At 38.4% G+C, this 15,468-nt stretch overlaps 1 protein-coding gene across 1 annotated transcript; it reads right to left on the reverse strand.

Annotated features, from left to right (window-relative positions):
* Nucleotides 1–1,777: 1,777 nt before the first annotated feature.
* On the reverse strand, nucleotides 1,778–15,468 carry LOC148374259 (caspase-8-like). Its single transcript, XM_088334388.1, has 12 exons — nucleotides 15,282–15,468; nucleotides 12,919–13,052; nucleotides 12,620–12,798; nucleotides 12,371–12,476; nucleotides 12,002–12,131; nucleotides 11,674–11,729; nucleotides 11,550–11,598; nucleotides 11,392–11,453; nucleotides 10,170–10,281; nucleotides 8,602–8,729; nucleotides 8,059–8,447; nucleotides 1,778–2,597 (listed from the first exon to the last, which is right to left on the reverse strand). The coding sequence occupies exons 2-12, from the start codon at nucleotides 13,024–13,026 to the stop codon at nucleotides 2,435–2,437; spliced, it is 1,482 nt and encodes a 493-aa protein (XP_088190514.1). The 5' UTR covers nucleotides 13,027–13,052; nucleotides 15,282–15,468; the 3' UTR covers nucleotides 1,778–2,434.

Below are 15,468 nucleotides of genomic sequence, written 5' to 3' on the forward strand. Positions count from 1 at the left end.
AGTGCTGTATTTATGGCGTCGTCAGTGGAGCAGTTTGCCCTGTAGGCAAACTGGTGGGGGTCCAGTGTGAGTGGCAGGGAGTTTTTGATGTGCTGGGACACTAACCTCTAGAAGCACTTCATGACCACAGGCGTAAGAGCGACAGGCCTGTAGTCGTCGAGGCTTTCCACTGCTGACTTTTTGGGGATGGGAATGATGGTGGAGGCTTTGAGGCAAGGTGGGACATCGCCTGTGACAGGGACCGGTTGAAGATGGTGGTGAAGACCCCAGCCAGCGGATCGGAACAGTCCCTGAGTACCCTCCCTGGTACTCCATCCGGGCCAGTTGCCTTCCTGGGCTTTATAAATTTCAGCGCACGCCTAACTTCATGCTCCTGAAATGTGAGTGTGATGTGGCTGTTTGTGGCCTTTCAGCTTCAAAGCGGGCAAAGAACTGATTAAGGTCCGTAGCTAGTGAAGCGTCAGCCTCAACAGTTGCCAGGTTGTGGCCTCTGAAGTTAGTGATGAGTTGAAGACCCTGCCACATCCTCCTCGGGTCATTTCCAGCGAAGAGGTGCTCGATCCTCCTCGTGTAGGCTGCCTTTGCTTTCTTGATGCCTCTCTTCAGGTTAGCCCTGGCCACTCTGTAAAGAGCCTTGTCTCCAGACCTGAAGGCGGTGTTTGAGGAGGGTGCGCACTTCGCTGGACATCCAGGACTTTTGGTTTGGGTAGACCTTGATTTTTTTATTTACTGTGACTTTATCCGTGCAGTATCAAATGTAGGATAAAATAGTGTCAGTGAATATCTTGAGGTCACGGTGTTCAAATACCTCCCAGCAAGTTTGATCAAAACAGTCCTGCAGCTGAGAGAGGGCTCCCTCAGGCCACATTTGTGTTGTCCTCGTTACAGGCTTTGTTTTTCTCCGGATGGGGGTATATGAGGGGGTGAGGGACAGACATAGGTGATCGGAATTGACTAGTTGGGGGAGTCGAACGCATGGCCCACCACCATTCTTCCTTTCTGGAGCGGTAAAATGAACACAGAATAGCACAAATGATATGAGTCGAGTTCCATGGAGGGCAGAAAGGTGCTAGTTGGAGCTGAAAAAGCCAGGGAAAAAGGAAGTGCTTTCCAAAAATGTTTCCGTTCAGGTTCACTCCTCTTGCACATTCCGAACCTGGCCCTACATAAAACAGCGGTTTCCAAGTTTGAAAAGTTTTGGAACCAGGCAGTGTTTTTTGCAAATATTTTCACCTGCTTTAAAAAAAAATGGTTTCACATTGTACAACTGAAGCAGGGGTTCATAGATGTGTCATAGCAAATTTTAAAGTATTGGAGGTGTATATTTCTCTCATTCCCAGTACGGAAGGGGACTTTGAACTTTAGAGGCATTTCTTTGCCGTTTTTATTTCAAACCACACACAAGGCTAGCCACGTGCTACAACCACTTTGCGGGCCTTCAAACACCACGACATATGTCACCAACACACACCTCGAACCATGGTTCATGGATCACTCATCTAAAATATTCGGTACACGCTTCAGTGATTCGAGACAAAGTTTAAAGCGTAATCCCACTTTTCAGAGATGAGCCGAACCTTCGCATTGGCAGACAGCGGCGTGTGACAATACTTATACTAGATCCCAAATCACTGATGAGAAACTATTTTGTTCTACAATTTTGAGTATCACAACATACAATACACATCACTTGTGGCTTATTGACAGGCATGTGACAACATTAGGAAATTACCAAATATGTAACCGAACCAGACATAAATAAAAAACAAGGAGGAAATAACAGCATTTGGAGACTTTTATTCACATTCAAAAGAAATGAGTAGCAAGTCTGAACACAGTGACAGTGTAAAAATATTGTATTAAAAAGAAAAAAGAAAGGACACTTGACAGAGGCGGATGATGTGAAATTCACAAAGACATTCTCTTGTCGGTACTGTAAAGTGTGGGTGCATAAAGGCAAAGTACAACTCAAGAGTTTATTGCTCCCTCAACACTTTTTCATTTAAATCCTATCATAGGCAAGAAAGACGCTTTTTCCACAAACATATTACATATAAACTGCAACTTATTCTATATATGTGTGATATTACGAATAATAGTATAAGGGGGACCATAAGAATGAAATGGAACTAATTGTCGCATTAAAATATTCTTTGAATTATTTCATTGCTAAAAATACAATGATTTGTTAACATGCCATAATTAGGATTTTTCTGTACACCCATTTCATTTTATATGGCATTTTTAGGGAGAAAATCCTGAATTCACCACACCAGGCATATATTACTAACAGCACATACTTCACATTGAGTGCAAATTACAACCCCATTTTTGATGATTGATGATAGACATTTAAAAAGAAAAGTTCATCTGAATTTCTCCTTCGATTTTTGAGTAATGACCTGCAGTTCTCTTACAAAAAAGGAAACAATGCTCAGGGGGGAGGTTTAACATTGTCCTTGTCAACAAACCTTAAGATCAGTGTCTTGGTAAGAGTATATTTGGGCTCAGGCATTTGCTTGTATTGGCGAAACACTCCTCTGCTGACTTCCCTGTTCACACGAGTCAGGATAGAGAGAATATCCTCGTCCAGATTCCTGCATCAAACACACATTAGATTAAAAAACAAATCGAATGCATGATATTACAACAGCATTGTGAAAGTGAATAAAGGGAAGCATCGTGAATTTAAAACGAAGGGATACGAAGCGCATACACGCGTGCACTAGGAGCCAAAATCTTGACACGAGCTGAATCAGTTGACAATCCCTAATGTTAATAATAATAATAATAATAATTTCCTTTGTACTTAATATTGTAAAGGAGAAGTCAAATTTTACTTTATCAGCTACACCCCAAAAAAAATAAACAGATCAATTACACACCACACAAAGCGATTCAGGTAATGGTAATGATGGTCATTTATTAGGTGCATTCTCATTTGATTGCATATACTTTTAACATTGTTGTACGTTGGTAGGCCTGGGCGTGATGGCTTGAACATCTAATGTGAATTTATGGATTGTTTATTATGTTTCACTAAAAAATACACATTCTAACCCGGTGGCAAATATTTTTGCCAATTTAAATAATCTGTATTTTTTATGTTGATATAAAATATTCTTGAAATGGAAAATATTGCTGATTTTGTTCTTTTCTTATTCTACTTTATAAATAACCAGCAAGATTGTGAAGAATATGTTACAAGAGGTGTCAAAAGAATTTGTTCAAGACAACAATAATATTGGGTGTTTAACAAGCTTGGAATTGTCCATCACACTTTACAATAGTACTCATTTAGAAATCACACACATCAAGTACACAGTACAGACACACATAAACTACTGTATTTCCCGCACTAATAAGGCTTATGAGGTGCAACCCTTTTCCGCACTATAAGGCTTATAAGGTGCAACCGTAGAAAGATTGGTCTTTTGAGATATTTCATTCTGTATATAAAGTGCAACCAATTGGGGGTGGCAGTTAGCTCAGGACGTAAGCCACTCGTTTTGGGATAAAGTACTCGCAGCAGCAAGATTTAGGACAATCATGTCAGCTCCCTCTTGGTGAGCCTCATGAAAGCCATGTTAAAAAGCGAGTTAGCACGGCTGGCTCAATAAAGTTTTGTAAGAAACGATCTATAAATCATATTGAGTGAAGATAGCACGTCTTTTATCATTGCTTGCTGCAGGCAGAACATGCAGAGCAGCATAGGCGACAGACAGGACCGGCGATTATCAATAGCAACTGTTGGCAAGACGTTGCTTAAAAAAAGCAATTCTCTCTCTTTCAACGAAAACCTTTTTGACTCCACCCGGTGATGTGATACACAAAGCACAAATAACCGTTATGGTGAGTTTGTTTGTGACTCATCGTGATTTAGGGCTATACAAATAAAAATGACTTGACTTGACTTTCCGTTTTTCTTTGTGGTTTTAGAAGGTTGCTTTGATGAACTAAGAAAACAATGCTCATGGTAGGATTATAACATTTCAAGAAAATTTGAGAAATCCTTTTGTTAAATGATGTCTCCGTGGATATTGAATCTTTTCTTCCGGCGCCGTCACGAATGGCAGCCACTCCAGCAGCTCCCGTGTTATTTTCGATTGTTCTTGATTGTTCTCAGCTCAGGGATGCTGCTGGAAATGTGAATTTCCCTTCGGGGATGAACAAAGTATCTATCTATCTAACTATCTATAATCTATATTGATACTTAACTACTTTCAGTGTAAGTTTTTGCAACTTACTAGTTACCCCTCTTATGTTCCTTGACACATAGACACAAACGGCTCAACATTCCCAAAGTTAATCCTTTAAAAGAAAAGACTGAATATTCTTTCTTTAGCTGGCCACATCAAGGTCATGGTAAGAATTGGGGTATTCCCTCATTCTTGCTGGTTTGCTTCAGCAGTCCCCAGTCATGTTCTTATAGCATATACACACTGATTCGGGATTCTCTAAACTGGAGAAAATCAAAGTTGTTTTATTCCTTTTTGGTGAACCCTCTTGTCATTCACCTTCTCCATGATGAGGAGTTGTTCCTGCTTTTTCCACTCATGCATAAACAGCAAAGTTACATTTAACTTGAGTCTTCCTCGACACATACAGTATATTCCACTTGTCTCACTCGTACTTTTACAGCTCAGGCGCCCCTAGGGCTGTTAGAAAAATTGTACGTTTCGTTGCATAATCCGCATAATTGAAAGCTTGCAGAAAAAGTCGCAGCTAATAGTGCATATTTTATGGTACGGTATTTTCCGCACCCCCCAAAAATAGTTTTTGGTCCTATATCTTCCATAGATAAGGCGCACCAGATTATAAGGCGCTACAATGGGAACGTCGACAAAACAGTCAGATGATTCAGTCAAACAGATTACCCCCTTAACATTCCCAAAGCTTGCAAAGAAGCAAATACGTGTCGTAGACACGTGCGGATGCGGTGTCCGTACGATGTCACTTAAATGCGTCGTTTCAAATATCATTCGGAAGGTTAAAGTCTTGGAATTCAAGAAATGCCAACCATTCCTTACTTTCTATTTTCTTTTTCGCTCGCAACTTTACTGTGCATATGACAATAAACACTTGGAATTGAGTTTAATTCACTCAACTCATCACAGCAACATCAAGATCGTTCTAAAACAAGATACCGGGAAAATATAAAGCCGCATAACTCACCTAAGTTCTCACGTTCAATAATGATACGCAATCATAGTCTTCTTACAACCGTGAGTGTAGTAAATCCAGGAGAGTAAAATGTTTACAAATACAGACTAATGAAACATGTTTCTTTATGGCGTACTTTAGCAAGCTTGCTATTCAGTCATCTTTTTCGGCCAATTGCAGGGTTTGTTTTGGCCCTCTAGCGTATCCGAGGCTCCGAATAACTTCAGCCAATAGCGATCAATTTAACGGATGATTGACACATCTTTTTCGGCCAATTGCAGGGTTTGTTTTGGCCCTCTAGCGTATCCGAGGCTCCGAATAACTTCAGCCAATAGCGTTCGATTTAACGGATGATTGACACATCTTTTTCGGCCAATTGCAGGGTTTGTTTTGGCCCTCTAGCCAATCCGAGGCTCCGAATAACTTTAGCCAATAGCGATCGATTCAAATAATGATTGACACATTGGTTAGCCAATGAAACGCCGGTATATAAATCCCAGCATACACCGCGGACTACTCCACGTTCGGGGGAAAATCGAGTCGGCGGCTGTTGCGTAAGTTGCGAGACCTTGCTAATTTAATATTGAGCTATATATAAGGCGCGCTGTATTATAAGGCGCATGGTCAGCTTTTGAAAAAAATTAAGACTTTTAGGTGCGCCTTATAGTGCGGAAAATACGGTAATCTCCAAACTGTCTTTACCCAACCTTGAGGAATCTTTTTCAGCATTGAATAGATCCAAATTGTTCTCTGTACTGGAGCTAAAATCCTGTTGCTACCAGATAGAAATGAAATTATCTGAAAACAGAAAACTGCTTTTGTGGGTCCTCTTGAATTCAACAAATTCAATAGAAATGAAATGAAATGAAATGAAAATAGAATACCTCGAGAAATAATAAATGCACTTATAACGTATGAAAGACGAATGGAGCTTAGGCAAACTTAAATTCTAGCAAGCGCTAGTATTTCTTAATGATATTATCATATTTTCTTTAACATTGGTGGAGCATGAAAAATGTCTCATAAAAAAAAAACTTCATTGCTTATAAGAAAATGGCACAGTTTTTGCACAGCTCAGTCAAATACCTCATACATGTCATTTTAGAAAAATGAATTTAAACTGAACCAGAAAAGGTTTACTCATTCAATATTTGGCTAAAACCAATATATTTGATAAAAACTAAAAACACTACTAGGAAAGGACTAATCCAAAAACATGAAACCACTCAACCAACTAACCGGTGGATATCTGTCCTTAAAGAAACATTTACACAAGTGGAAGCCAAATACCACAACCCCAAAGTTATTTTTGGCACCGGATGAACCCCAGAATGTCAGAAAGTGTTTGACACATTTATAGGAAACTGAATAACACCCCTGACAAACCTTGACAGACGTGCAGCCATGTGATTATTTAAATATTTCTGCATAACCAAATTACTTGCCACAATGTCATTCTCTTTATTCAGTTCAGAATGACTGAATTACTTCCCACAATGTATTCATCTTCATTCAGTTCTTGTACTTCATAAAAACTTTGTGAGTTGGCTGTACCACAGACTGGTTTAATGTCTGACAATATTCTGGCGAACCAGCCCAATTGTAACATCAACAATTTGGTACCGTGATTAAAAATAGTGTGATGATGAGATGAGACCTTTTTATATGTCGTCTGCATCCCTAATGGTCTCCATTGCATTTAATGTTATGCAATTGTGATCAGTGATATACTCAGACTGATCGATCAATGTGCAAATATGGCATTTTTAATTTTTTGTACAACCCTAGACCTTACAGTAGTTTTATTTATGAAAAAAATATCACAAAAGACTATTTCTGAGCAGTGTGCCTTATAGTCCGGAAACTACGGTGATATTAAAAACAATTTCATTACTACATTATTTCCTTAATTTTCTAACTTTATGTTCACAGACGTCATGACAGTGTGATTAATTAATTAATTGAATTGTCTCATCTCATCAGCTGCACCGCTTATCCTCAGTAGGGTCGCGGGGGTGCTGGAGCCCATCTCAGCAATCATCGGGCAGTGGGCAGGGGACACCCTGGACTGGTTGCCAGCCAATCGCAGGGCACACGGGGACAGACAACTCACTCGCTCAGTCACACCTAGGGACAATTTGGACCGGCCAATTCACCTGAAATGCATGTTTTTGGAATGTGGGAGGAAACCGGAGTGCTCGGAGGAAACCCACGCAAGCACGGGGAGAACATACAAACTCCGCACAGTAAGGCCGCGAGCTGGATTTGAACCCACTTAGAAGGTTCCCACGACCACAGAACTGTGCCGCACACGCGCTAACCACTGCGCCGCCGTGCTGCCCTTTGTTTTCTTTTCAATTTTATTACTGCTCGATTTTTAAGTCTGATCTTAGTGTCACAAACCTGTAAACTTATACTTTTTTCCCATATTTTAAATGTTTTTGGATAATTTCCAATTGTGCACACCATATAACATTTTTTATCCAGGAAGTTTAAAAGAGACAAACAAATTTCAGCTCCAATTCGGATGATCTCAGTAACTGGTAGCATATGACAACGTCGTTGTAGATGGCTAATATAGTCGCTGTAATTTACATAGTCTTTCTGCTGTGAGTAAATCGGGGCTGTGTTGTGTTTATGAGGTTTATTATGGCTTAATAAGCGGAATGGCAACCATTAATACAGGGGATGATTGGCTGAGATATGGTGGGTAAAATGGGTATAAATCGGTTAAAAAAAAAAAAGGTATGGTGTCATGAAATAAATTTGGCCATCATATCACATTGTGACTAACAGCAGCCTCAGAGTAAGATAGAGTCTTGAATGTCTGTTGAATAGGCCCAAAAATAATTGTACGCATTTCAATTCACATAATCCAAAACTGTTTAATCTCACCTTTCGGCAGATCGCCTGAGTTGTTTGCACAGTTCTTGAATATAAATGGCGCCTGTGTTTATGTTGCGAAAAGACTTGCAATCTTGAACAGTAGACATGCCCAAGAGGAAGTCAGCATCTGAGGGAACCGTACCGTCGCTCAGTGGACCTGCATCCGTTTCCATTTGACCGTTTCTGTCCTCTTCCATGCTTGCCATATTTGTGGATAGCAAGGATCCTTTCTGAAACTCTCTTCCCTGGCATGCTTGGATGAAGAACAATTTGGGTTTCCCTGCCAAGGTGCGGGCATATTCGCTCGTAAAAGGCAGCGTTAGTTGCCGTAAGGATACTTTTTCCTCATCGGTCCCGTAAACACAACCACTTTGGCCATGGGAGAGGATGCACACAACCTATAAACAAAAGAATGATTATAGTAGTTGGCTTTATACCATGGTGACGGCAAAAGACAATTCAAGCAAAAAAAAAAAAAAAAAAGCGTAAATTAAAAAATGACATAATTTTAATTAAGCATTCATTCATAAATCTAAGTGCTACTCTGCTCACCAGAGCATCTTCCTGGGAAAAATTTCTTGTAGCAATTTCTTGGAGTTTCTTTATCATCGCGTCTGCAGTCAAGTTGCTATAAACAACTACATGGAAGCCAAATTTCGAGAACAAGGATTTAAGAGTTTCTGTGGAAGAGAAAGGAAACCTTTTAAGTTAGGCCATTGATTCACCATTCATTTTCTATATTGCATATTTGTTTAAAGGTCAATGAATACAGCCAAATGATCATAATACAGATTGTGGAAATTTCTGTGAAAATGTACATACTGTTACTTATAATGACTTTACGATGACTTTTGACCACTGACATAATAAATTACAAAATAATAAATTACAGAAATAATAAATGATCCGGCAAAACTGTGACCATACACATATATTACAAAGTAATCACACTAAAATGGAACAAGTTGGTGAGAAACGACCTTTACTAAAATTGTGTAAATTTGTAAAGATACCATAAACAGGTGTGTATTTGTGAATATCTTAGGATAAGTTAAACAAAAAGAAAAAAGTGCCTAGATTGTTCAAATCAATTTTTAGATACAGTACATGCATAGCGGGCCGGATCAGACCTGTGAGATACCAGAGATAAACGAGCCACATTATGTTACACACTGACATGCAGTTTTAAATATGTCCATTGGATGTAGCCAAAGCTAGGCGCCACTCTCAAAGCAAACAACCTACTGTAGCCATGTTTGCTGACTGACATTTGCCAACCAGAGAACATTGAGGAAACAGTCATCAAGTTATTTTACTTAGAATAGAAGTCATGGATGCGTTGTTCAAGGCAAAACAATTGCATGATTGCAGTGCATGGATGGCTCTTTTAAATCAAGTCAAGTCAAATTTAGTATCTGTGATTCACATGTGCAATTTTTAATCTGGCATATGCATTCATCAAGACACCCCAAATTCAAGTTTTTTTAAAGATTTTAAGCACCCATACGAACCCCATAAATACTACAAGTGATTAAATCTGAGTGCAGGAAAAAAATAGAGGGAAAAAAATAAACTCAATAATCATTTTATAATTAAAATCGTAATGTGAGCCTCTAAAAGATACAAAGCCTCACACTCAGGGCGCACTTATTATGCCAATTATTTATTAGTACGACCCCCATGAGAGTGGTTTTCTTACCACGTGGGCCCTAAGCTAAAACGGGTTTGACAACCCTTGCGTAGATATTTGTAATTGCCAACTTTGTATTGATGGACTTTTAATGAGATTGAACTGTCTTACTTTATATGTTTATACTCCTGTAAGCGGCTAGTTGCTAACACCTTCAGCTGTACCAAACAATGACAACCCACAGTAACAAATCAGCACAGTTTCCCAAGCCTGGATTGTTTAAAACAGGATCAGAACAGCTACTGCTCTTAGCACACTAATATTTGTGCCATTTCAGTGACACATTAACGTCAGTCACTCTTGCGCTGCAACCGTTTAAGGTATTCTCCTCGACTGCGTGTCCCTTTTCAATAATGCTAACGACAAGCCGTATTAGCACGTGTAACACTGTTCATTTCAAGAGGTAAGATGACCGAATAAAAATACGCACCCTCGTCCACAAGCGTTCCACTCCTTTTAGCCAGGTCTGGTCCCGAAAATGTTTCATTGTTGATAATAACACAGAGACCATGAGGGATGTGATCCATTGCGTAGTACTCTGTCTGTGGCACAAGCACAAAAATATGAATAAATTAAGATGATTATTAAAGTGAACGTATAAATGGCTTGTCTGCAGTTAATATTGCACTCTGGAACAATGTAAAAGCCTACCTAATAAATGTATGTTACTGCAAGTGAGAATGTCTTAATGTACTTACATAAACAGTCACGGCATTTTATTTGAATTGCTAGTAAGAAAAAAATAACTGAAGATGAAACGCCAGGGATGTTTTAGGTCAAATCTCCATGCAGCAGCACAGTGAAAATAAAGCTTTAAAAGACTTCAAAGATGTACAAATAGCAATAGATGGGATCGTTGTATCATTTTAGACCTGATGAGCCCTGCACAGTTGTGATCAAACCCATTTGGAAAGTGCCAACTGGTGGCCCTAGCGGACATGGTTAAGTCTGACCGGATAAATATTTTTTTATCTCATTTCAGCCATGTACTGTATTTGTGATTTAGAAGGTATTTATGTCAAAAAAAGAAATGTTTAAATAGTTTAATTCATTTATTCATTTAAGACTTAAATCCAAAAATGCATTCATAAGTTTTTGAGCTTTGAGTTTATTCGATTTTGAATATTGGACACCTGCAAAGGCGATTGCAAAGGATGCCAGTTTGTTATTTTGCCTATTGCTCACTGTTGTTCACCGTTTTGAATATTAGTATCAGTCTACGTCATTGCCACTATCAGTCAAACATGTAGCTGTTCGTTGATAACCACACCCTTTAGCGCAGATCTGCTTTTGTCACGTAGATTCAATACAAAAAAAGGGGCTCAAGGGAGGGCCTTAACAGTTTTGAATCCCTTATCCAAGTTTTAGGCTCCCTGTTCTTGCAAGTTCTAAATTCATTGATGTCTTCTATCCTTATTTGGCGTGTGTACTAAACGTTAAACTTAACCTACTGGAAAATTATTGGCATTAGCATTGGTCAAACACACACACATGCACGCACGCACACATATATATAATTAAGAAGCTCTTTAGGTGATTTAAAACCTTTACATTGGCTGTATTTTTCAGTTATTGTATAAAAACGATTTATTCATAGTATTACTTAACTCGTTTCAAGAATTTAAACATTACGGTTTGAGTCAAATTGATACCTGATCAGAGAGTGATGAAGGCTGGCTGTTTGTTTCTGCACCTAGGGAAACAAATCTATCTTCTAAAGAAAAAAAAACAACAACTTAATAGCACCTAAATTGATGTCCAGTTGATAAAAACATCACGACTCATGTGTCAGCCAGTGTATAAGACATACGTGTTGGTGAAGTCTCAGATATGGACTGAAGAGTGAAGTCTTTGTCATGCTGTGTGAATAAATCAAAGTCAGTCAAGTGACTTAAGTGTGGAATTTCCAACCAAACACATATACAGATCCATACCTGGGAACCATTGAGATGTGTAGCCAAAGGTGGACCTGCTGGCCGTGGAGATTCATCTACAAAAAAAAGATTGAAAGGATTTGAAAACTTTGTTTTAATGTCATGTCGCATGCCTTCTTGTGCAGTGCATAGGAAGGTTTAGAAATGACAAGTGAGGGTATCTCAAAACCTTTGTCCATTTAAATGACCCTTTATTGTCACATTTGGGTCCAGTGTTAAATCTGACTATTGTCATCTAAATTCTATCCCGAAAGACCGCCTGTGTGGGCACGTATCGTCCACTCAAGGATAAGGAGACCACAGATGTGTTTTAAGAGAAGGCATGTACCTTGTCTGAAATTCCGAAGAATTGATGCCAGTCGTTTATCCACTTTCTCTAGTGTTGAGTCAAGCTCACTCAGATCTGATTTCGACAATAAACCCACTTTCTCCAATAAAACAAAGACATCCAGCATTGTCTGGAATTTGCAGGAAAAAAAATGTGATGTGTTTAGTGGGAGGACAAAGCGAGCACACACATGATTTCAACAAGCATGTAAAACTCATAGAAAGACCTCAATCCAATACTTAACCTTACCCTCCATTTTGCTACTTTGCTAGCCATGGTGTTCACAAGAAGGCAAATACAGTCCCATTTTTTGTGCACAATTATATTTGATATGGAATCTTTAGACAAAACCTGATTGAGTGTTCTTACTTTGCATTCATCTAATGGTCTCCTGCTAACCATGCCGTTCAAGAGGAACTTTATATTTTCCAGATGTTTTTGAGTTGTTTCATCATATATTTTGTACAGCATCACCCTAGTCATAAAGCAAGAACAATTAAAAAACAGGATTAGTTTTGAAAAAAAAAAAAAAGAAGAAAGAAATTACAGCAAACAATGTTCACGCCTTTTTTTGTCCGTGACAATAAAGACAATTCTAATTCTTAAGGTTAAATTTACCTGTAATTTGACAGCTTGCCAATAGGATTTGCATCGGTTTCCTCCTCGCTCTGTCTGTTCCTCTTTAAGAGTCTGAGGAGATCATGCCTTCCAATTGTGTGCAGTACTTGATCAAGAAATTCAGTGTTAAATTCACCGTTTTCTTCTAGTTTGTCAAACAAAACCTTTGCATCTGTGATCTGTAAAAAAGTGTGGTTACTTACTAACTGTGCTTGGATGAAGAATGTATTTTTAAATTACTGATTTAAAAGGCTTATACTGTATATTTGTAAGTGTAAAGAGTAAAATATTATCTTCACTTCTTCCAGGTCTCTACAGTGTATAAAATCCCGGCACAAGAAGCAGAGAGCTGCCACTTCAGAAGAGTCCAGAGACTCGGCAATGTCCATCAGCTTCCGCCTCTCCATTCCAGGACCGCTTTAGATGTACACCTCTGCACATATTAAAGAGAAATTAGAATTTTTTAAAAAAAGCATGAAGGTGAAGTAGGCGAGAACGCATAAATGATTAAATCGAAGAATCGATTTGACAAGCTGGTCCTGGGTTCAGTTCAACTGCCAGCCTCCCTGGGTGAAGTTTGCATGTTCTCCCCTTACCTGCATGGGTTTTGTAAGGGAATTTAGCTCGTCTCTCTTATGCTAAAAACATGCTTGGCAGGTAAATCGAAAATTCGAGAAAGTTCCCATAAATGATTGTGTGAGTGAACAGTTGCCATATGTTGCCTTGCAATTGGCTGGCAACCAGAGTGTTCCTTGCACAATGGCCTAAGGGCTCCGGCATCCCCTCAACCTTAATCAGGATAAGTGGCTGGGAAAAGAATGATAAACTTGACAAGCTCAAATTCAAAACAATGGGATGCTCTGAGGAGGATCAAAAGAACACAGTTTTTACTATTGGTATTTAAAGGGACTTTGTGTAATATTTAGTCTCCCAGTGGTAAGAAAATGAAAAACTATTTGAAAACAAACGGATAAGAAAAAAAAACATAAAAATAAGATTGCCGTGGTTAGGTCACTGAGTCTACGTACATATTCTGCCAGACTTTCGAACGACATAGGTTCCATACGATCATTTGTAAGTTGCCTTAGTGCTATACATGTATTTTGTATGGAATGTACAGTATGTTTAAGGTTTATATAAGTATGTTTAAGGCTTGTATAAGTAACCTGTATTGTTTTGTACTAAAAAAATAAACATTTCATCAAATAATATGCTCTATAAAGATAAAGTTATGTTTAACTTACTTTTAGAAGATGTGCTTCAAGAGGTCCTCCTCCGTGGTAGAGAGTGGACGAAAAAAAAAAAGCGATCCAACCATTTACCGCATCAATCCTTCTTATCCCACTTTCATTTCAAAAGAAACGGCTTGCCCCTTTTTACACTTTACACCAACCATATTGAATGGATGCACAAGATATTAAGCAATACAAATGTCAAAGTTCTTTGCGCACTGGAGATGGTATAGACATAGTATAGACTGTATAGAATGTTTACACATTAAATAGGAAGAGGAAGCGGATTTGTTTTCTGGTGGATGCTGGGTGAACTCTCACAGCGCAAAACGCTGATAGCAGCAGATAGAAGCACTACAGTACTGCCCTCTCCTCGGAAAACAGTGCATACAATATATATTTTTGCGACGTCCCGAAAAAAATTATTGTATCTACCGTTTTTTGTATGTCGAATGGTCGTAAGTAGGGGAGCGTCTGTATTCTCACTTTTGCTTTGTAATACCAGTTTTTGGTTGCACTACTTAATACTACAATGATACTTATTAATCCAAAATACAGTGTCCCTTTAACTATTTAACAATTAGGAACATAAACAACCTTAATATGTCAAACGCTTCATGTCAAGTCAAGTCACATTTATTAATATAGCCCTTAATCACTAAAATGTCTCAAAGAACTGCACAGGATTACAATTACACAATTACCTGATCTTAACCAAACATAATTTTAGATTATAAAAGAGGTTGTTCATTAGTATTCCAAAAAAAGGCTCTGTGTTCCTTTATCAGAGTGCAAGAACAGAAAACACGGTGGGCTTCTCATTGAAGCCCCAATATTAAAGTCATTGAAAAATGTCAATTGCAGAATAAAATTGAACAGTCCCATCCAATGGTGAAAGACAATTTACAACAACAGTGGCAGGGCTAACTTTTTGAAAAATGGCAAAGGGGCCAGGCTAGGAGAAAAAAAAACTTTGATACAATATTTTGGTATCTACCAATTATGTCTCAAATCTGATACCAAAGCATAATGAGAGAAAAAAAATTAATGTAGACCTATCAATTTCTTATATTGTCAGTACTATTTCAAAAATACATGTTTCATTTTTAAGCATTTTTTCCATTGTAAACATTCCATTCATTCAAAGAATAAAAAAACGCAAAACCATTGCAGACGTGTACATTGACACTTCATTTTAGTCAAGAAATAGACCGTTTAATCTAATTCTACAGGCTATACAAACATGATTCGCATTGTAAATTGTCTCACATTATTTCAATTTTTCTACTCTTGGATCAATTTAGGAAGAGTCATAACATTTTAAGTTAAATAAAACATCATTTGGGGATTTTTTTTTCTGGGTTTTTGACTGATAGAGGCAGGTCAGTGTGACCTGAAGACAACAAGAGGGTTAAGATACCAAAACTTACTGTGACGAAAATCTCTCCAAAACCTTTTTATATCTCAAATAATTTTCACGGGAAATGTGACTTTAAAAATAAGTTGACTCGTGAAAGAGTCGGTTCAGCGACCTCCCCACACTTAATAGTTCGTCACCGCAGCTATTGAAGTTTCGAGTAAGTTTTCTTCTTCTTGCGGCGGTTATGGCAGTTGACA

This window comes from Urocampus carinirostris, chromosome 1, assembly GCF_059441175.1.
Source record: "Urocampus carinirostris isolate Australia breed hairy pipefish chromosome 1, RoL_Ucar_1.0, whole genome shotgun sequence".
Classification (NCBI taxonomy): Eukaryota; Metazoa; Chordata; class Actinopteri; order Syngnathiformes; family Syngnathidae; genus Urocampus; species Urocampus carinirostris.